At 40.0% G+C, this 24,031-nt stretch overlaps 2 protein-coding genes across 2 annotated transcripts in view; one reads left to right on the forward strand and one right to left on the reverse strand.

Annotated features, from left to right (window-relative positions):
* Window positions 1-2,609: 2,609 nt before the first annotated feature.
* LOC141920022 (uncharacterized) overlaps window positions 2,610-24,031 on the forward strand; it is a 64,077-nt gene continuing 42,655 nt past the window's right edge. Inside the window, exons 1-3 of the mRNA XM_074816708.1 lie at window positions 2,610-2,708; window positions 3,519-3,523; window positions 12,802-12,959. Of these exons, the coding sequence (XP_074672809.1) occupies window positions 2,610-2,708; window positions 3,519-3,523; window positions 12,802-12,959 (262 nt within the window). The remainder of the gene's footprint in view (window positions 2,709-3,518; window positions 3,524-12,801; window positions 12,960-24,031) is intronic.
* Window positions 15,620-24,031, reverse strand: part of ADAMTS5 (ADAM metallopeptidase with thrombospondin type 1 motif 5) — a 47,931-nt gene continuing 39,519 nt past the window's right edge. Inside the window, exon 8 of the mRNA XM_074813981.1 lies at window positions 15,620-22,571. Coding sequence (XP_074670082.1) covers window positions 21,998-22,571 — 574 coding nt within the window. The 3' untranslated portion in view covers window positions 15,620-21,997. The remainder of the gene's footprint in view (window positions 22,572-24,031) is intronic.

Consider the following 24,031-nt stretch of genomic DNA (forward strand, 5'->3'; position numbering starts at 1 on the left):
CCTGGGGAACATTTCCACACAGAGATAAGTTTAATTGCAGACATCAGCATTTTGTTGGGGAGGCCTCCTTGTCCAAAATTTTGCAGTGTGTGCATATGTCATTTCAACCCTAACAGCTAGCAAAAAAGGATCAGCTGGTGCTCTAGATTCCAAGGCCAAATGCTGTAAATATCTACAATAAATGCTGTTCCACACATGAGTAATTCCTTTGGCTCTGTCTATGCAGTCTCTGGGATCATGAGTCAGGGAGCGCACTACAAACCTTGACCTGCTTTTCGTGGGCCTACATTGCTGGTAAGGGGATATCCAAAGCCCAGCGACCTCTGAGCCCTGTGCTTTCCCTATTGCACATGAAATTAGGCTTTGCTGTGGGAAGTAGCTTGTTTGTCCCAGGGTAGAATTGGATAAGGGGTAGAAAGGCCTCTCATCTCATTAGGGGAAAAGGAAACCCTGCTGAAAGCATTACCTGCTTCACTACACTGAATTTCTTCTTGCCTAAGATGAAACCAGTTGACCACCGACCTTTCCAAAGGGACATTGTAATCTAATCCTACTTTAGACCATCTGTGGTGGTTTAGCCCTTGCAGGGTCTGAGACCACGCGGCCACTGCCCCTCCCCCACAAAGGGAGTGAAATACAAAGCCCCGAGACTGAGATAAGGAAAGGTTTAATACAACAGAGCAACAGCAACACAACAAACAGCAACAATAAGAATAACAGTGATAACAATGAACAGAGCAAAGTATATCTACCAATACAGCAGTGAGAGGACCAGATGTATAAAACCACGCGCCCCGCGCTCCCGTGCCAGGATGTGACGCGCCAGGATGTGACGTCCGCATGGTATCTGAATAACCCGGCTAGAGCTCCCCCCCCACTGCTGGGGAAACTTAACCCTATCCTGGTTAAACCAGGACACCATCTGTGGAAAAGGCAGGGTTTTATGGCCAGATTTGGTTATTAGTTACCATATACCAGGTACCATGGGTGTAATATTTCATGTACACTTTTAGTTCTATGGCATCAGTGTAGGTATTAAGTTGGATTTTTGGATGCTTGCTTTTTTTTTTTTTTTTGTTTGTTTTTGACATATGATCTGTTTTTAGAGCTAGCAAGAAATAAGGAATAAAGACAGAATATAAACAAATAATTTAATGACTTTACTGTTGGTCTTATGTTAGGAGCCAGAAGAAAGAAATTTGGTGATATAGGGCGTGACTGGGATACATAGATAATTATCTTATAAAATAGCATGAACATTGGCCAAAGTTGGAAAAAAACACTGTTTCTAAATAGGAAAATATTTTGCTGCTGGGGATTTGGGGATTTGTGTGCTAAGAAAGGTCTAGGGGATTTCTTTATGCAGCATGGAAACACTCCCAGCAATTCATCCTCACATTGAGTTTCTTTGTCATCTGACTACTGCCACTCAGCTGTGTATAGTCTTCACTTAACTGTGGCTGTGGGGAGGGCTGGAAGCATTTTGATGCTGGAAGAAGACTGAAATCTCATAATTAAAGACACATACCTTTTTAAACAATTTCCCCTGAAAAATTAAAAAAAAAAAATAATGCAGGAGACTTGAGCTACTACATAGGTGTCTGCTGTCTATCAAGGTAATTTGCAGTTATCATGAACTGAACAGTGTAAGAAGAGGGTGAAACGTGATTGATTTTATGAGGGTGCACATATACTGCTGAACCATAGGAGCGCCCTAAAGGAGCGTGTAGGAACTGCAGTGCCTGTCCTGTTAAAAAGAGCTACTGTGGGTGAGGCTCCTCCAGCCCCTTTTCCCTTCAATTCTCAAAGTAGGTGCAAGATTGCTACAGGCACTTCCCATCCCCAGCAGCTCCACAACAGCTTGCGCCAGGCAAGAGGCCTAAATGTCTATTTTCTCACCCACTGTCAAGCATCAGTCTGCCTCTGTGGTGTAATTACACCTGCTGTCACTGGTTGTACCTCCTTCCCTTTGTTTCACTGATCCTGCTCAGGTTGATCCCATGGTGGCAAATCATGCTCCCACTCCTGCATCCTTGACTAGCACAGCCCAAAACCAGCTCATCCCCCTTCAACTCTGCCCATGTGCCCTTTAGAGAGCTCATACACATTAGAAAACAAAATCTGGAGAGCTATAGTCTAGGATAAAACCCCTAACTCTCTAGAAATGAGTTTAGGGAACTAGTAACACATGGCCTCCTCGCCACGTGAACGATGGCAAATGTGTAATTGACTTGATTAAGCCGTTCTGTAGTATTAGGGCCACCCAAAAGATGGCACTAAACAACTTTTAGTCACACACACATACACATACGAAATTTGCTAATAGTACTCAAAGAAACAGTTCACTAGCTTAATTCTGTAATTTTGTGTGCAAAAATAGAAGTCATCTTAGATAATTCTATGTTAGACCAACAGGAGAATTGAGGACAAACACTTTTATATAAGTAGATAAAGTTTGTACTGTAAATATTACTTTTCTAGACCCACTTGAAAGCGTTCCTGTTTTTGTAAACCTGACAATGTGACATCTGGTGAGCAGTGCAAATGTGTTAAAATTACTCAGGAGTTAGACACTGCACTTAAAATACTAGTTTCTTTAGAATCTACCGATGCCATTGCTGTACATTGACCTTTGTAAATATGTGGTTATTGGGCCAAAAGTGCAAGATGAAGTCATTCCACTGGTGCCCACAGAGCTATATGGAATGGTAAGTGGCAGCAAGGGGAAGTCCCAGCCTATTGTCACTAACTTTTTTAATAGGTAGGGCTGATTATTTTGATTTATACATTAACTTGTTGCCTGCGATGGGAAGAACAAGACATGTTTCTACTAGTTACCTTCCATTTTATGATGGAATAGTTGAAAGAGGAAAAAAATCCCTTTCATATTTATAACCTCTGAAAACTCATTAATGGTATCTAATTTATAATAAACCCTAAGGATGAGAGCGTTCACAAAAAGTGCTGGAGGAGAAATCCTCACATCCTGTAGGGGTCATTTTTTACTGTTACTTCAGTTTCATTATTTTAATCAAACTCCATGTTAATAATAAATGATACAAATGAAAGAACACCACCTTTGCTTACAGCAGAAATAATTTGGGTACCAAAAGGAGTTGAGAGATCTGATGCCTTCCACAAATGTTTGATTCCCTTGTATTATGAGGTTTCTCTTTTGAATGTGGTTGTCTGTAAACCTACAGCTAAAGTAGAAGGATAAAAAGAAACTTCCCAGGAACCAGGAGAGACGTAGTGCGAATTGAGCAGTGTAAAGTCTGCCTGGATACAAAAAATTCTTTCACCACTTTCTCCAAAGCCTGTCCACTTGACAAGCCTAGTATTTTGCTCACTTCTGCCTTTCTTACTGTGACAGCTGGCATAGATGCATATGGAGTACTGAGCTCTCCACAGCTCTATGCACTCATGAAATTAAAGGCATTTAAATCAACTATATCAGCTCAGAAAAGGGAGTTTTACATTTGGGGAGTGTTTTTTTTCTTTTTTCTTTTTTTTGACAGCTCAGGTAAGGCATTTGGCTTATATAATAATTTGGTTATAATATGGTCAAATTATAACCACTATTTGGTTATAATCAAAAAGAAACTTGGATGTCGGTGTTTTCTTCGGGAATGAGCTGGAGCATACTCAAGAGAATTTAGTGACACCTGCGGAAAAACAGTGCACAGACATGGAAGCAGCAGGTGGCTTGATTACATTTATTCACCATGGGGTAAAGAAGACAAAAAAGAAGAGATAGTGGAAGTATACACACAATGAATGGGTGAGGATCTGGGTTCTCTTTGTGCTTGTAACACAGCAATAATATCTACTTGATAAGAGATTCTTCACAACGCATAGCATTCAAAACTACCATGTATTTCATGGTTACTTTTGGATCTCATTGTCACAGCTTGTTGAAGGGCTTACAACAGCTTGTTGTAAAGGCTTACTAATATTAGATGTGTAATAGGGATAATGAGTTGTAATAACATTACTAATATATAATTCAATAATTGACTTTAAAAGCTCTGTAGTAAAATATGATTTTAATGTTGTATATCAAGGCTAAGTGAAACAAATACTTTTGCATTTCTCCAAGGCCATCATAATTTCATAGAATCATAGAATCATAGAATGGTTTGGGTTGGAAGGGACCTTAAAGATCACCTAGTTCCACCCGTCCTGCCATGGGCAGGGACACCTTCCACTAGACCAGGTTGCTCAAAGCCCCGTCCCACCTGGCCTTGAACACTGTCAGGGAGGGGACGTCCACAGCTTCTCTGGGCAACCTGTTCCAGTGCCTCACCACCCTCACAGGAAATAATTTATTCCTTATATCTAATCTAAATCTACCTTCTTTCAGTTTAAAACCATTTCCCCTCGTCCTATCACTACACTCTCTGACAAAGAGTCCCTCCCCATCTTTCCTGTAGGCCCCCTTTAAGTACTGGAAAGCCACTATAAGGTCTTCCTGGAACCTTCTCTTCTCCAGGCTGAGCAGCTCCAACTCTTTCAGCCTGTGCTCATAAGGGAGGTGCTCCAGGCCCTGATCTGATTTGATTTGATTCCCACTGTGCTGGGTTTGTGTGGCGGGGTTTTTGGTAGTGGGGGAGGGAGCTACAGAGATGGCCCCTGTGAGAAGCTTCTTGAAGGCTCCCCTGCTCCAAGTTGGACTGGTTTCTGGGCAAGGCCAAGCCAAATAGTGACAGTGGCTGTGCCTCCGCAATAACATATTTAAGAAGGGGAACCTGAGAGAGCGTTGGGATTTGTCAGGAGGAGTTATGAGAAGAACACCTATGCTAATGCCAAGGCCAATAGAAAGAAGGAGAAAGAGTAGGAAGAGGGGGAGGTGCGCCAGAGCAGAGACCCCCCCTGTATCCCCTGGAGACAGCAGGGTCTCCCCCCCTGCCACCCATGGAGGTCACTGGTGGAGCAGAGATCTGCCTGCAGCCTGTGGAGGACCCTGCACCAGAGCAGATGGCTCCACCCAAAGAATGCCAGGACTCTATGGGAAGAAGAAGCCCCCGCTGTTGTAGTTCAGCACTGGGAGGACTGCAGCACATGGGGGTGACCCACACCTGAGTAGCCTGGGAGCGGCTGCAGCCTGTGGGAAGAACTCACGACAGAGAAAGTTTGTGGAGGACTGTCTCCTGTGAGAGGGGAGCCACGTGGAGCAAGGGAAGAACACAGAGGAGTGCTCCCTCTCTCCCCTGAGAAGGAAGAAGTGGCAGACTCACTGAAAACCCCCCATTCCCTGCCCCTGCACTGCTGGGGGGAGGAGGTAGAGATATTGGGAGCAAAATTGAGTTGGGGAAGAAGGGAGGGTTAGGGGGAGGTTTTTGTAAGATGTGGTAATGCTTCTCACTGTCCCACTCTGTCTGTTAAGTGGTGGTGTTGTTAGCGTCTGAATTAAAGTGATGTTCTTTTTCTTCCCCTACGGGATCTGTCTTTTGCCCATGACGGTAAGGGGTGAGCTACCCCTCCCTGTCCTTATCTTGACTCCTGAGCCTTTTGTTTTATTTTCTCCTCAGTGCTGTGGGGGAAAGGGTGAGTGAATGGCTGGGTGGTATCAGTTGCCCTTTGGGCTCAAACCGTGACACCCCCCGATTTAATTTTAAACAACTTCATGTTAGTAAAAAAATCTGCAAGTAAGTCTTAGCATAAAAATTAGATCACTCCACAGGAATATATTTTGGGCGGGGAGGAGGGGAGCAAAGCATTTTTCTGACAGTCATTGCAATATGTATAACCTTCACATTCTGAGGGGTTTTGAATTCACTAATTTTCTAAACCATAGAGAAGGTATATTTTTTTACACAAGTTTAAAGAGAACTTTGCAATGAAGTAAGAGCTGGAGGACCTAAGGGGGAGGGATAATAGGGAGGGAGAGTGAACTGGAACATTACTAATTCTCACAATGGTAGCTCAGTGAAAAAAAATGCTGCAGAACAAACCTGCCTTCATCCAGTCAATTTTTGGAAAGAATTATAGCCATTTGGAACTGAGTTTTTGCTTGAAAACTCTTTGGAAACAGGATACTGCTCCCAAGCACTTTCAGCCCTTTTGAGACCTGGAATGAGATTCATCTCACTCAGCTTCAGACATCTGCACTGTAGCTGTCTACATCTGAACCCTATGTCCCTTTGTCACTGGAAAGAAATACACATTTGTGATGTGCAATTCATCTAACCCATTATGGACATCTACTGTAGGGTGAAATGAATAGCATGTGTGAAGGGCCGATTTTCTCACTATTGAATCTAAAACGCACCTATGAAGACTGCTTCAGATGCAGATTTGGAAGTCAATGAGAGGAAACCCCTCCCCAGTGTCAAAATATTTTTTTTAAATTTTTGAAAGACTATGAAATAGTTGCTACAGTTTTATGTATTTAGACTTAAAAAAATTAAGAAGAGGAACAGTGTAATACACTCTTGGCAGACAACATGCCACTGGAATAATTTATGACAGCAGTGTTTGTCTTCATAGACCGACTTGCATTGAAGTCAACCATTGTACCATAAAGCAATCTCTTGAGCAGTCTGAGGCCAGGGATGGATTTGTCTGGTCAAAGGTGGAAGCCTTCTCCACATTTAATAACCTAGACCAATTGAGAGAAACAAGAGCCTGTGGAACACTGTTCATCTTTCTCTAAGGTCAATGGCAAAAACCACAAGTCTTGTACATTTCAGGTGCCTACTTTTCTCTGTCAGTTAGCAAAGTTACCTGGATTGACTAATGAAAGCTGCTTCAAGAGTTGCTCTGGGCAGGACCAGTGCTCCTGTCTGCAGTGGGGAACTGCCTATGTAGATGAAGCTGCAAAAGGGGACTTGAATGAAAAAAATAACTCAGAATGTCAACCTGATGCTGAAAGCAGCTGTAAAAAATCCTGGTAAAGAGGAACAGTTGCTTTATATCTCTATTTTGGAGCCTAGAAGCCTACAGTACATTCCTGGCTGTGCTTCTGCTCACTGTGTAACTTAAAACAGCATAATTATGACTTTTACGTCTTCCAGTTGCTTCAGCTGGGAAACAGGGGTAAGGATATCTTCTGATGCCTCTTTGTCATCACTTCATTTGACCTGTGTAAGCATAGGCAAATTCTGAAATCTTGCAGCTCAACTTCACAGTTAAGGGAAACTTGGGGATAGTTGATTAGGATTATGCTTCAAATGGTGACACTTTCTTTTAGCTAGCTTAGTCCTGGATCAACCCAGCATAGCTTGTTTGGGAGAAAATCCAAGCAGTGAATTAATCAGTGAATCCTTAGAGATACAAACTTCATTTTATTTTGCGGCATCATATATATATGCTTTGCCTTTTCTTCTTACTTCTTTTCATTCTCCTGTTGCTGCAATATATGCTAGCTCAAGTTTGGGAACTGGAGACAAAAGCAGGGAGCAGTTATCCCTGCTGGTGCACAGACTTCCTCTGCATAGAGGGCTCATATGGCTCCACCATTAGCCACACAACTCACTTGCACACTGAGAACATGTGTGGGGTGGCCTGTTGATGACTCCTGACATTAAGCTAACCAGTGGAAGAGATTTTTAAATACTCTGAAGTCCTGTTGCAACACCTCTCTATGTTTACTGTATAAAAGAAGCTAAAGTGCCTAACACAGCTATATAATATATCACTTGCACGGAGGCAGAGAAAATAATTTTGAAGGCAAATATCTAAGTAAGGTAGCTACTTTATAGGGAGAAAAAGGTTTTTAATCAGTGAAAACTGCATTAACACAGAATACTCGGCAATGCGGTCCCATTGCTGAGCTTGAAAGCAAAACTGTAGTAATATCGGCCTCACAATTTTCGATTGGACCCGTGTCTCTGCTGCTACTTTTCCATCCCCTCTATTTTTCATAATTTTAGCCTTACGTACTGTATGTGCTTTTGGGTGCTTACACTGTCTGCACCATGTTTCTGCAATTTGTTTGCAAAATATCTTGTAGGCTGAAACTAGTGTGGTGGAAATTATTAATGATCACAATGTGTGCAATGCCTAATTAGTACTGGAACTCGAGCTTTATCTTCCCATACACAGCCAAAAATCTTGAAGTGACTTATATCATGATGGTTGTGTTGCATTTTAATAAAACATCCAAATTCAGCCTATAAGAGAATTCCCGCTTTATAAGTGAGTTCATCTCATTGTTATCATGGTTCTTGATTCGTTTAATTTTTTGACATTCTTGTACATTTGTATTCATTTGCTGTACAGGGGCTTGAAAGAACAACACATTAAACTCTTTGCTCAAGTGGTCTGTTACAATGTTTTCTCATAAGAAGAGAACATGAAATCATCCAACTATCTTCTGGAAAATGTACTAATTATTTTCTGAGTGGGTAAAAGGTCACAGTCGACAGGGCAAGGGAAAGACAAGCAAGCTTGGCATAACTGTGCGTTGGAATTATGCCTAGGGAGGGAAAATAATATTTATAAATACAGCCCATAAAAATAATTGTAAAGCTTTTCTAAAAGCTTTACCATGTTGTCAAACAGAAAATGTAAGAATTATTTTGTGTCGAGACCAGAAAGGCCTGCTCATAGAAGCAGAGTTTTGGTACTAGCAAAGAATAGGAACATTTTCTTTTCAAATTCATAAAAAAAACTTTGATCATCATGCAGGAAATACACCAGACTTAAGAAATCCTGCCACTGATCTCTATGGTAGAATAAAACAGAGAGAGAAGGGGAAATAACTCACCAATTTTTTAATTACTATTATGCCAAGACTTTTAAGAGAGTTTGAATCCCAAACGTGCATTCTAAGAAAGGAAAACATTTTATTTCATTGAACAGCCCTGGGGGGTGGCTGGCTTTTTTTCTACCCTCCCCCCCCCCCCCCCCAGCCCCTCCCTGCAATATTTTTTCTTTTTTTCTTGCATGTACGTGTAAAAATACAAAGTCATTTGTAAGAAGTTCACTTAATTCCTCACTCTCAGCTCACATTTGTTACAGATTTTGTTTGGCTTCCAGTTTGCCAGAAGGGAAGGGAAGAATGTGCTCCAGCCAGGGAATGCTGCTGTCCACTGAAAAATGTGTTTGGATGGAGGAGCTCTTTTTCATGGATGGATTGTGGCTTTTGGCAGCAGAGGTGGCAGGAAGCAGTTGCCATAACTACTATACCATTAAAAAAAAAAAGCTTTAAGTAAAGAGACATTTTTGAAATTATGCTTTTATTAACAATCCTGGCAGAATTAACCAGTTCAATATGATGGGTGACAGGATACTGAATGTGGTCTCCTGGGTGTATGCTAAGGATATGCTTTTAAGGGCTATATTCAGGCATTGGCTTGTAAGGTACATAGGGGAGGAAAATATGTAGACAGCCAGAGAACCGAACATAATCTGCCTTGCGTGGGATTTCAGGGCTTGGCTAGAATCACACTATGGTGTTAAATAGCAGACTAAAAAAATAATAATATATGGTTTTCAAAAACTTTAAGGATAGGATTTACAAATTCACTGAAATGATTTAGAAACATGAGTTACATTTTAAGTCAACACTAAGGGCTCTGCATTAAATGTAGATATAATTTAATATTTATCTATATTTAAGTGACAGATACTACTCAGATAAAAAGCCCAGATATAGTTGGTTAACACTGAATATTACTGGAGCAGACCCCAGGATGGTTTATACTGGGTCAAACCCAGCTGAAGGTTTTTCGTCCCCAACATTACTACACATTATTGTCACTGGCAAATTGCTTTGGCACTTTTTTTGTGTGCTGTTGGAATCAGAAAACATTTCACACTGCTAAAATAACCTCTGTCTCTTGCCATATGGATACCAACGTAGTTTTTGTGGTCCTCTAGCTACTTCCCTGCAGTGCTTTGAGATGTGTCTCAAATGACCAAGCTACTTCTTTACCCACAGGACTTTTACTGAACTAGTCAGGTGAATTGGACTCATACCCCTGCTTAAACACTGGTTCCCACGCAGGCTTTATCCCTCATTCTCACAAATTTCTGGGGTCAGCACCTATGAGACTGTCCATCAACAAGCCTTTGCAAACACATGGTCATGGTGCACCTTCAGCCAGGACCCTTACTCTGGTCCCATTCTGGTTTTGTTCAGCTGGCAGCTTTCTCTTGTGTAAGGACACCAAGAGCCCTTGGAGTATTTGTTAATCAAACTTAAGTCTAAATCCCTTGTCTGTGAGGTGCTTTTCCTGCGGTACATCTTACTGGCCTGAGCACATGTATCAAAGAAACTTTCTAGTCTACCTACTAACCCTTTGCTTTAAAAGCAGGTGTTACATTAGGAAGTACATTAGGAATGACTGATTCACTCCTATCCCTTTGTGAGTTGTAATGTATATTACAGCTACAATTGCTTCCATGCAAGAGTAGGAACCTCCTGGCATGTGTAATTAAATAAATCAACTAACTTTATTTCAAGCTTTAAAAAGGCTTAAAATGATAAACCCATCTGGGCTGCAATCTTGAGGTTTTTTATTAACAATATCCACATTCTCATAAATAATTAAGTTATGAAGTCTTCAGCTACTACTTCTAATGGAAATTCATATTCACCCTTATAGAATACAAAGATGTTCCTTATATTTATCTGGTAAATTTAATCTTGTATTAAATTATCTTAAACTGTCCAAGCTCCCATCTTAGTAACTTCTTGTCTCTTGCTGTATCTAACCGAAAAGTATTTTTTCATCCTTCGCTACTCCATTCTCTTATTTTAGCTGTTCTGCTTTATATTTTAAAGTTTACTCCAATATATGGATTTCTACGAGATCTAAATTAACTCCCTGAGTTTTCCAAAGTTTTTGAATGCTGTTTGATTATGGCTTACATCCAGAATCAAGATAGAAGAGATATTGTTCATAGATGCTAATCCTTCTTAGCTTTCCTCCCTCTTTTCTTCTGTAGTTGCAAACGAGAAGTAACTACTTCTCCTATTTATTTTTTTTTTGCCAATGTCTTTTTGTTTTTCCTAATCTACTAGGTCTTTAACATCCTCTTTTACATATTTCCAGAAATGTGACTAGCTCTGAAAACAAGCCAGGTGATGATTTAAAACAACGTTATGAATGTGGCCAAACGAAATGGCTCCTGGGGTGGAAGGTGCAGGCTCTGGGGAACAGGAGCCCAAGATTGGAGCCATACTTTGTCTTCAGCAGGCTGAGGCAGGCAGAGACCTTTGGAGGCAAAGTAGTTCCACAGTAACTTCACAACTTGTCTTAGGTTCTGTCTCTGACTCTGCCTTGCCTTAAGAAACTATTTTTGGGGAAAAAAAAAGCCAAAAATACACAATGAACTCATCCCAAAATAATAATTTTTCTGATGGAGAGGGAAACAAAACATCCTTTGGTTCATTCTCCTCTCCTCTGAAGGAAAAGTTCTTCATATATAATACTTCAGTTCACTGTTTCGTTTTAACCTGATGAAGGGCTAGAGTTTTGATGGTGATTTCCTGCATACATGGAGAGTCTGAGGTTTACACAGAGAAGTCCTGCAACCTCCCTTCTCCCTTTGAAGTGAAGCTGAAGAGCATTACAGCGTGCCCGTATGGCCAAGGGTCTGACTGTGTATTTTGGCATTTGAGTGCCAGACTGGTTGGTAATTTCCCCTTAAATGCTTTCATAGCTCAAATTCCTGTCAAAAGAACCCATATCTCTGTAGCCACTGGTTTACCATATGGAGTCTGTCTCCGCTATCTGCAGATGCTCTGCCATTCGGTTTACCCCTCAGAAGCAATGCCATTTCACGTGCTTTTATTCGTTTGTGTGCAGCATATATTTAAAATGAAATATTGGCCGAAACCCCTCTGGATGGCTGTCAGATCTTAGCATGCCACATAAATATCAGTGTGAAAACATTCCTTCCAGCCCACACAGAATGTATCTAACACTGTTTTTTCTGGACAAAACCAGCCCTAGCACAGTGAGGCCTTCAGCAAAGGACCACTTCCAGTGGGCAGGACTCTGTCTTAAATTGACCGCTTTAAAGTGCTCTGAAAGTTTCCAGTATAATTTTCATTACCCTTTAGTTAAAGACCACCTTTACTAGGTAACTAAGCTTGTTTGCCAACCCACTGGGTAGCTGCCATCTAAGCAATTGCCTAGGTGGCCTGCTGCCAGCTTTCAACTGTTTCAAGATGTGAGTTACCTGATGCTCTCAGGCACTAGGGGACCGTAGCGATGTTCACCGCACTGGTGCCTTCCTGCTTACCCAGCAGATGTTTCTCTGTGGCACCTTCATGGCTTTATGGCTGCACGGGGTCAGTTTGCAATGGGCCTCTCTGCTGGATTGCCAGTCGAGTGGAATTTGCACATTTGTTTTGCAAGGAGGTGCACTTTATGTGCACTAACACATGCATATGGCCCTTCTGTGGTTACTGGCATGGCAGAATTTGCATCTGCAAACCTCACTGGGGCATATGGCATTTGATCATTACAGCAGATAAGAAAAATTATCAATGGGCATGAGAACAGCCAGCCCCCATCAACAATTTAAAGCTTAAAAGAAGCGCCTCAGTGCCTCCAGAGCAAAATATATAAAATCCATTTTGACTGTCCTTTCTCAAAACAACACCACAAATGTGTAAGGGGGAAAAAAGGTGACTGACAGAGTTGGTGCTATAAAAAGAATTAATTTCTGATGTACACCTGTGCAAAGCATTCAGATGAGCTTGAGATAGGCATGTCCTTGTACATACACAGGATCTGAAAATTCAGCTGGCTTCAGCCCTGGAGATGGTCTGAGAGCCGATGCCAGCAGGGCTCTTGCGTGGCACTGTTGGGCTCACCCCTGACCCTTGTCTTCTTCTGGCAGCTGCGAGGGCAGGGGATGCCGTTCCTTTAGCGCCCATCTGGCAGCACTCGTGGCGTACCGGGAAGAACTGATTGCTGCTAACGTGAGTCTGTTTAGCAAAACTCAGGCTTATGCAGTCAGAGATGTGCGGGAGGGTTTGGCAGATTCGGGTCCTTTAGGTAAAGTCTTTCTGAGACAGAGATGGAAGAATTAAAAGAAAGACATACCAGTGAACAAAATTGCAAGTAGGCAAAATACATGCTTACGAGCTTTCTGTGGCAAAATGCATTAAAGCTAATAAACATTATAGGACGCAACACTTCTTACCCCTTATGCCTGCTGAAGCACCCGTCTCTCTCCCGTACCTAAATGCATACGCATTCTCCAGAATTTCATCCAACTATCCCATCTTACTGTATTTGTTTAGCAACACTTGGAGCAGTGAGACTATGGTGGCAATGGCCACAATGGCTGTTTTAATAAGCTCATCCCTAGGTTGAACAATTGCTACAACAAAGCTTTCTTGGGCAGCTGCTTAAGAAAATGTCCGTGTGCTTTCACTTAGACACACTGTTCCCAGAATAATCAAGAGAATGCAAAGATATTGCTGCCCTGGTCCTCCAAGCATGGAAAATAATAATTTTTCCTTGGCGTTTGTTATTTTTCCCACGCATTTACTCTTCAACCCTATCCTTGGGTCAGCTTAGAATGCTGAGTCGTCTAAGTATGATGAATTTATTACTTTAAACTTTTCAGAGCACAATTTAAGAAGAGTGAGGTAACGGTGTAAGCAATGTGGAAAGACTTGAACATTTTCTAGTTTGATTGTTGGATATATTTTGAGGTTTCCAAAACTTAGGGGTTTTTTTAAAGGATCGGTTTGGCTAGAGGACTGAAATTGGATCAAATCCATCTTGCATCCCCACCTAAAAATGAGATTTGGGTCTACAAGTTCAGACTCTCAGGAATAGAAGTCTCCCTCCTCATACATAATTATGTATAGTTTCTGAAGAGGTGAAATGTCACACTGCGAAGAGATGGAAAATACATTAAGAGAGAATGAGTTCATCTTCCTGATACAGAACAGTCCCTGCACAGTAATGGGATTATGACAGCGCTGAACATTTGAAAAAGTCTATACCGCTGTTTCTGCTCTATTTGATTTGTATACGAATGGATTTCCGTTCCCAGTAATGGCTTTCTCTGAGCTACCACAAACTCTAAAATGGGAAATAAAAATGGAATTTTGGGAAGATAGGAGCTATCATAATCACTCGGCGACATTGCAGCTTGCTATGCAGACAAAAATACAGAGGAAGCACTGGGTAGTAACACTTGTGGAGTTCTCTAAGAGATAAAAAAAATCTCTAAAAGTAGAGGACAAAGTTGTGGCACAGTTTGCATGTCTGCTACTCCTACCTGCAGGTGGGCAGGAGGAGACAAGGAGTTGGTGGAGGTTTTGCTCTGCCCCAGCATCCTGGCTGAGGAAAGATGCAGGGAGGCATGAAAACCTGTTAGTCAATTTTTACTGAAGAGTGTAGCAGACGACTCATCTTCCTAAACCCTTTAGACAGGGTAAATGGTAAAACTGCATTGTAGCACCGCTATTTCACTGCACCCTTCACTGATGTTGACCACTGTATTTCTTTCTGATGTGCAGCGAGCAGTCTTATAACCATCTAGTGTAAATGTATAACCAAGATTTTCTGAAACATCTTTATATACATATAGACTATGTAATAGTAATATTACAAATATGTAATATTGTACAGATATACAGACATATATTATACCAAGCACTAGCAGGACAGCTCTCTTGTAATGTGGTTCAAGCACATTTATACGTAGTGTAACAGATTATTAGGCAAATTTTTCTGAAGACCTTGGGCCTCTCTATAAGTACTGGCAGCTATGTAAAGCTTCACTGCTGTTGTTTGAACAACCTAGGAAGAAAAGTTATTCCTAGGCATATATAAATTGTTTTTGTAAATAAGAATCAATTTCATTTACAATTTGTAAAACAAAATAAAGCAAAAACCCCACATTAAACCAAAGGCAAAATCCAAAATAGACTAGACATGCATGTGGGGTAAGATTTAGACAGGATGAATTTGCGTTCACCTTTGGAAAGAAAGCATCTGTTTTGGGAACAAGAAAAACTCCAACTTACTGTTGTGGAATGAGGAAGGATAAGCAAGAAATCAGCATGAAAATTGAATTATAATGCATAATAATACGGTGCTATTAGAAAAGTAAATTTTGGTAATAGCTCATTTTAGGAGCCACGCTTCAATAGGAGTGTCTGTACAACTCAGTCTCACCAGCTGAATCCCCTAGTTACTGCTCTCACTTTTCCTTCGACTCGTAGGCTGTACCACCACTTCTGCACACATTGTACACTGCCATTACCCGCTCTGGCAGGTTTTACTACTCTTATATTGGTTTATATGGCTGATTGTGAATCTCATGCTGAATATCTTAATCCACTAACTCTGCAGGACGTTGCCTTTGGACAGAACCTGTGGAGTTCATGGGGGCTTTGGGGAGGCTCAGGAGATCACTGGTATGTACCATCTTTCTGAACTGCAGCAAATAGGAACTTTGTCTAAGGCTCTGGAGACACTGAATGCCACTTTCTGCACTTTCCTGTTATATTTCATGACTCCCAAAACCACTTTGACAGAACTCCACCCCACCAAAACTAAAGTGCAGTATTTACATATAGAAAGAATATCGATGCCTTAATGTAGGGATCAGCTCCATCTGTTTTCACTTGTCTGTCTCTAGTAGGGCACAAATGGCAAACAGTAGCCCACAAATATACCATACAGAACAAGTATTTTGGACCTATGATACAGTTTATTATTTTTACTGAAATCACAGAATCAAATGTTTTAAGATTACAACTGGTAAATTATACATATGTAATAGTTTACAAAACAAAATATTGGCCTTCAATGCGTCATACATAGTACAGTGTAGACCTTGTACAATTCAGTTCAAATGAATTTATATGTCGCGTAACATATTATTTATGATGTAAACTGGCTGACATAGTAGTGCTCTAAAAATGTTAACTCTCTTTGATTAGACACAAACTAGGATGAAAAAAAAGTTTTGTGACACATCTTGGTTTTTCAAAGGGTACTGGTATTTCAGCCAAGTTATCTGTAATGTACAAAGTGACACTTTTGTCACTTTATTTATGCTGACACCAATAGAGTGTATAAAGAGGCACATGAAATAAACAAGCAAAACCAAATGTTGTGCTTTCCCATTAGTCTTCCCTACAATACCTCTCTCATTTTATCTTATCTGATGTTAGGCAGATGACCTGGCAATAGAAATTAAATGGATTTATTGCTATATAGGGGTATTATGCTGTCTCCAAACTTACTTGAATTCAGTATATCATTTCCTGTATCTGATAGGATTTTAACAATACATATATGCTGTCAATGAGTATGTTTCATATGATAAACTATCAGAAAATTTCACAGTTCATATGATAAATTGTGTAAACCAGTTCCTGTAAATAAAAACACAAATTATGCTGTCACTTAAAGTGGTATAAGTCTGAAGCAGCTCCTGCAAAGCCAAATGATGTAATGAAGTTACTCTGAATTTACATAGGTATAACTAAAACCAGTGTAACTATTTTGCCCTGTGGGTGGGAGTAATGGAGACCCAAATACTTGTGTGTATACATACATGTATGTGTTTATATACACACAAGTATACACATGCACACACAAAAAATATGCATTTGCATTTAGCCACAGTTAAGTTCTACACGTGCCCATGTACGTGTTTCAACACGGACTGTGCAAGGCTGATGTACATGGAAATTATTTTAGTGTCCTTGCAGTGACTGTGAGCCTCTACAGTCAACTTCCAGGGCAAACAACATCGTGAGTTTTGTTTTCGACCTGCAACTCTGCAGTGTGCAGAGCAGTGGGACTGTATCGAGATGTTTGGTATGGTGTGTCTGAAGAGAAGTTCTTACACCGCTCACCTGGAAGACTATGTTTGGGGCGTTTCAAATTTTGTACGCTATCACTGAAAACTTGCACTGGTAATAAAATCTTCTAAATCCCAAAGCTACATTTTGTGGTGCCAGCTGAGGACCTGACAATGTCTCTCACATTAAGTCATTACTGGTACACATGATAAACCAGAAATATCTGCATTTGCAACGCTATTTGAAACAAGAATGTTGAACTAGCAGTGTACCCACCGTAAAAAAACCTCTTGAAAATGTTACCAATGACAAGTATGAATGCGATGATGCACTCTGGCAACTCTGTAAAAACTAATCACTTAAAAAGGAACAAACCTCTCCAAAACAGCAACTTTTTTTCTGAAAATTGCAGCCCATGCTCAGAGAATCTGTTTTTGGCTCTTGCCATAGGATCCATCTTCCTCAGTGACAAAGAACAGCACGGCATTCATTAGCACAAGGAGAAACACTCACTTAAACATAATGCTGAAAACCCACAATTATTAATGTTCCATCCTTACAAATCCTGTTTAAAGCCTGCCCTGAAGATCGTCGGAGTCAAGGCTTACAGTCAACCCCTGGCATTTTGGAGTGGGTCTTAAGTGAGGAAGCATCACCCACGGGCCATCACAAATTCATCCAAAGCCTTGTGGCTGGCTCTAGGTCTTCGGCAGTGCCTGGATGGCAGCAGACACTGGGCAGAGAGGCTGAGCTGGAAATTAACTTGTGTGAATGTGGGCACTGATAAGCAAGAAAACTTTCAACAGTTTGAAATAGATTATCCGCAGTCTGTAGTACTGCCCTTATGGCGAAGTGGCTACAGAAGTAATTTGTATTGTTAAATAAACTGACTGTAGAAAAGCTGTAGGTTTGTCTATATTGCATTTTTCTTCCTTAAACTGGGCCAAATACAAGTTCCCTTGAGTGCAGCAGTCGTTGGACTGGATGAAAAGTGGAAGCAAACAGATACTGCTATTTTCTGAAGAAACACAGGGAATAAATGTTTTGCTGGCTTTTTTGTGTCTAACTTTGCCTGATGTGGTGCAAAGAGCGAGAATACAATGAAGTAAATCATTGCAAAGCCTTCCAAATCGGGCTTTTGACTTTTTATAGCCACATATACATATTTATATATGTATATAAGTGGTGGAAAGACTGAAAAAGTAGCTTTTTTAATAGTTCAGTCTTCATAAACCAAATCATACATTGTTTCAGCTATATTTTTAAAGAGGCACACAAGAGTTTCTCTGTAGTGTTTTCACTTAAACATTAAGAAGCTGCGTGAGAGAAGACTCACTTGCTGTCCTGACAACTCAGAGAAACTTCATCCAAATACAGATGACTCGCATGTACTACAAGCCTGAACTTGTTCCCATTGAGGCAAAGGGTGAGACTCCTACCAGCTTTGGTGGTAAATCGCTGAGGCATGCAGCATGAACTGCATTTATCCGTGCAAAGCAAGCCTGTTGTCTGACTTCAGGAGCTGGTATGGGGTTTTTTGGGTCCAGAGACTTGCTAATTGAGAGATTTTCAAAGTGAAGCGTAACAAGGAGCTTTGAGCATGAGGTGTCACAAAATTAAAAATCTACAACTTCTCTAAGAAAAAGATGGTAGAAGAAAAAGAACATACATCTATACAGTGTGCACACATGTATACACATATACTCCTGTTTCATGCAGAAAGCTTTCTAAATAAAAACATACAAAAAATAACCAGTGCCATACATTATGTAAACTCACAAGGCATACTTTCAACATAAATTTGAAGCATAAATTAAAAGAGAGTAAGAAAGAGAGACAGAGACGATAGCGAACATTTTAAATATAGAATTTGCACAATTGATATTTTTGTTAAATAAGAATAAATAAATTCATTACATCAGTTCACATACCAGTTTCAAAAACAATAAATTATTTTATTTTTTCAGTGCTGTGTTGCTTTTTTTTTTTTTTTACAATTGTAATTAATCCACAAGATTATTCCCTCTCCCCCTTGTGATAAAACTGTTTCCACAGGAGGGCAGCTAAACTTAATTTCTTGCATACTGTCAAACCAAAGATGACAAAGATGACAGCAGTGAGAACGTCTTATTTGAGAAGCAGATGCTCTATAAAACACTGATGCTGAGGGGTCCAACTCCACCTAAGGGCAATGGAGCTGTGTCCCCAAAAGCAGTGAATTTAACACTAAGGATTGCTGATTTCTATGCAAAGAGCAATACTCCAGGTTTCTATCCCCTAGAAGCATTTTATGAATGCTGTTTGGCAACACTTGGTAGTAATGTAAACAATGACATAACAGTGTGAGAGACAAGGAATTTGGTTGAAAAGTTGAAATGACACAGTCACATACCTTGCACCAACTTTTCATTCATCAGCTACATGAAATAGCTATGACTGACAAAAGCAAGGTTTGTAACTGGAGTCTGATTACAAAGAACAGCTAAAAAGCAAGTGTTAACTAGAGCAGGCTGACCACTAACTAGGTCACTATCTTACACTTTCAGGGTTGCTTCCTTAGTCTGTCCCCTTTGCCCTCTCACCAGCAACTGCTATTTTTGCATGTTAATTTGCTTCATTACTACACTAGTGAAAAGGGAAAAATCACTATAGTGGTTTGTTCTCATAGTTAATTTTTTATAAATAAACTCTTTCTCTGAAAAAGATACTCTTGATCTAAGGAAACTTTAAATTTATACCCGCGTATGGTATTACTCTTCTGGAGCCTGAATAGCATCCAAAAGCTTTACTCATCTTGATGACTATATAATAAATTATTACCATGATGCAAGCACAAATACTTGCACATTCTGTCTCTATTATGATAAAACACAGGAAAAACAAACGCCACAATACAGCAGCTGTATGCAGAGACAAATGTCTATGCTGAGACACACTGTCTCCTTATTTTTCCTCTCATGATTGTTTGTTTGTTACGAACTTTTTTGAGAGGTTCTAGAACATGTGTAATAGATATATAAATATAAAAATTAGATTACTTGAAAGGAAAATAAGACACTTCAAAGTGATCTTATGTTAACAGATAGAGAAGACATAAATCTTACTTTTCTAGAACTCTGCAAATACTCAGAGCCTTGATCTCAGTTCTTATGGTGGGATCACAGATTAAGTGGAGAATTTTCCTCAAAAGCCACAGTTTTGCATAAGACTACTCCTAGTAAGAAGGCCACACCATTTTTGAATGACTAGTAACATTCATTGGTAATTCATTTTGACAGAGAAGGCGGCCCTGCCCCTATTACTGTTTATTTAGAACAGGGTACAAAAATAGACACTTCTCCAGGTTTCATACTTGTAGATGTAGCAATGTATGCTGTTTTGAAATCATCACATGCTTTCTAAGAGTTCATACAAACATGCCACAGTTGCAAAAACATGTTTGTGTCAGCCTGGAGTGAGACCTGCCCTTCTTGCTACAGATGCCAACAAGTTTTCTCTACTGATTTCATGACCAGGATTTTCAGAAGAGCCTGGGGTATTTCAGCACTCGAGTACCCACTGACTCACAGCCGTGAAGCTTGTCTGAAAATCCTCCAGCAGTCTCATACTCTCCTCTGTGGATGAACAAAGGAATAAAAGACAGATGGGATTCTATTTTCATCAGTGTATAACCATTTCTTTCAGTACCTGTTATTCTAGGGCTTAATTCAAAGCCTGCTGATATAAAAGGAAGCAATTTTAACAGGGTTGCTATCAGGCCTCCACCTGTTACCTGCATAAGGTGAAATGCCCATCCTCGGTCACAGAACTTCTACCAGACAATAATGGGATTCAGAAGTTGCTGCCAATGAAAACTATTACCAGCTACTGCCTGTACTGTGGAAACAGTCTTATTGATATTGGGCAAGTCCTCCACATCCTGATGTGGTTTGACTTCCTAGTGACCCCTCTTCCTCCCAAATGTGGTAGATATACAAAACATGAATGCCTTCTACAGCTTAAAAAAAACCCCCAAACACACACAAAACAATCAAAAAAGACAAATAGTTACAAACTTTTGCTGGTAAGATGAATACCAGAGTTAAACATGATGGACAAAACAGTGATAAAATACTAACTGCTTGCTGTGTTTTTTTGACCTTTATAGACTCTTCAAAAGATGTGGGTACATTACACATTGTTAGATTCAAGGTGGAAGCCACAGAGAAAATAACAGAGAAAGCAGCTGAACACAGCCTCAGAATATCTGAGTTAGAAGACACTTGATTATCTTACCTGTAATTTTTGGTTCTCTAACTAGTTTCTACAAAATACAATATGCCTTTGTTTTATGGAAAGAAGAAGCTAGCAGCTATTGTTCATCAACAACAAGGATCCCAAGATATGACACAGCTGGAACTAGTGGAAGGTTTACAAGCAAAGTGTACACAAAATCCTCATAGCAGCCAAATCCTCCTTCTGTGTGTGTCTGACATACACATGGTGAGGAGTTGCTGATGGTGCTGGTATTTGAGCAATGTACATGTGGGGATCCCTGGTCTGCAAGCTGCTGCAATGCTCCTTCTGAGAATCTTGGTATTTGTCATAGAATAATGATCTGTTCTCAGGAAATTCCTAGCATGAAAATGTGTTTCCTTTTGTCAAAACCAAAAGGTATTACTATTTAAAACCAGCAGCAAGCTCTTCATTTTCCAGTAAAAGATCTGCAGCCCTTTCTGAAGAATGGAACAAGTCCACAAGGGCTGCAGATATACTTTGGTCAATCCTTTGCTTATGTAGTTTGTCTTTTGATTTTTTAATAGAACCAAGTGATATAAAGTGACATACCAAATGAAAGATATTTACAAAACAGTATAAAATAAGCTACTGTGGTATCATGGGAACATGTGACGTTTTCTAAGGACATACTGTGTTAGAGGTAGGTGAAAAAGGGGAGATGATTCTGTAACCTTCAAATATCCCAGGATCCTCCATTCACTAGTTTTTCTTCTTTTGCATTATTTTATTTTATATTTTTGCAGACACAGAGGGCTTATAACGACTTTAATGCTTAGTTTTTGACATATTAAGATCACCCTACTATTATTTAAAGCAGTGCACATCTTCATTTGGTCCAAACAGGCAGATTCTGCCCATAGTTTGAGACTGTATGTAAGTACATTGAAGCCTTTGCTTCTCTCTGTCTGGGCAGACCTAATACCAGTATGTCAACAATGGCTTAATCAAACCTCTTTTAAAGAAGATCACAACCACAGGTTAACACTTTTTCAACAAGCACTGTTTAAATGCTGATGGTCGCTGAGAGAGAAGACATCCCTTAGCTAATTTTCCATGCCCGTCTTTGCACTGGACAGTCCTGGTGTGCCATCCTGTGTCACATGTTCGTGAACAAGAAAGCCACGGCCCCGTAACCCAGCGGGGTTGCGTGAGCTGTGGAGTTACTTTGCTGCTGCTGCTACCACTGCTGGTGACAGAGTTAGTCATTTGCCCTTGCTTCTTTGGCACGAAGAAACTATAGCGAACATCCACGGGTTGAGTTGGATCAGTTGCAAGTATCTGCACAATAAGAACCTCTTTTGTGGCAGAGTGTCCCATTGCATGCAAGAAATCATCTTTGTGACTCCAGCCGCTGTAGTTCATGACAGTCCCATTGATGTCGATGATTGTTTCTGAAGTGGAGATCATATATTTTCCATTGACAAGGTACTCACCATTTTTCTTTTTCAGGGCCAAGTAGGCAGTGAACCTGCTCTGGTCCTTAGTTTTGAACTGCCGAACTTTGATGTGGGTTGCCCCTTCTGGGATTTTCACTACATCTGTGTAGCCCTTGCTGAATGAAGGAAAAAAAAAAAAAGATTATTCAGTAGCTAGCGTGAAATAAGCCTCAAGTCTTACTGCAACGCCTAATGAAGTCACTGGCGTGACACATCTTGCCTAGTTTTAGTTCAAGCCCTGAATCCATCTGGCTTGAGGCTCATCTAAGATTAATTTAACCAGGTTACGCTGTTTGCCTATTGTATTGTTCTTGATGTTCTTGAAGAAATTTCTACTGCACTTATTTCAAATTGCTTCATCTTTAGCTTTAGTAATGATTTTATGTGAGTCAGATACAAGAGGAATGAAAAATAACAGATAGCTTATATATTTCAGCAAAGGGTGGGAGATATGAAATACGATGCACGCTTTGCCTGCCAAGGAAAAGATAATGAGATATGCATTGGTTACAGCTGTTTCTCGCTGTCTTTGCTATAATGATGATTAAGGAAAGCATGAGCAGAGTAACAGCTGGGTTAGAGGTACCTTGGGAACATTTAAAAATAATCTTGATCACTGAGAAAAAATTTGTTTACTTTGAAATTTATAAAGCCGAAGATTAATTGTCAAGTGTCTAATATGAGGTGCACCCAAATGTTTAATTTGTACCATCACAGAGTTCTCTCTGTTGCTACTTATGAAGTATTTTAATTCAGATTCAGAAAAAGATACTTAACTCTTCTACTGAAAGTGACAAGCATTCAAAACCGGCAAGTGTGCTGAAACTTACCACTATCCTAAGTATGTTATTTATTTTAACTTTACTGATATATAGAAAAAAATCTAAAGACTACATAGCTATAAGCTACCAGGTGGAGTTTGGAGACATGTATTTTCATTTCTAAACCCGTGACAAAACCATTCTACGAGCATTTCATATCTGAAAAGTTTAGTGATGAAACTTCTAGAAAAAAAAAGGAATGAGAAAACATACTAAAAATATATAAAAGTGAAGGGATCTCCTTTGGGATTGTTTAAAGAACAGACTGCTAATTTCGAGAATTTTTGGCTGCACAAGTAGAGACTGCACAGACTACAGATTAAACACTTGTGCTATTCCCCTGCTATTTCCAGCAGTTATGGGACAATGACTAAAACTCTATTGATTTAGCACCTCCATAAAGCTGAAGGAATATGGTGCGAAAAACAGGCTGGGGGGGAACTCCGCTCTACAGCACTGCACAAATATTTTTACATAACAGTTGCCAAAATAACTCTGTTAAAACATGTTATTAAAGTTACAAAATCATTTGTACAAAAACTAAAAGCAGTGCTGGAGAATTCAAGTCATCTGCACAAAGAACTGGAACACTGCATGTGCACAAAGAAGCATGTGCAGCTTTAATTCTCCTCTTTCCCCACTTCTGACAATTTGGCTTTACAGCCTTTTAAAAAAAGTTCTTAGGAAGCAAGTCTTCCCAAAGTTTATGTTTTGAGTGCTTTAAAAGAAAAAAGTACAAACAAATGTTGTTATGG

This window comes from Strix aluco, chromosome 2 (assembly GCF_031877795.1).
Source record: "Strix aluco isolate bStrAlu1 chromosome 2, bStrAlu1.hap1, whole genome shotgun sequence".
Lineage (NCBI taxonomy): Eukaryota > Metazoa > Chordata > Aves > Strigiformes > Strigidae > Strix > Strix aluco.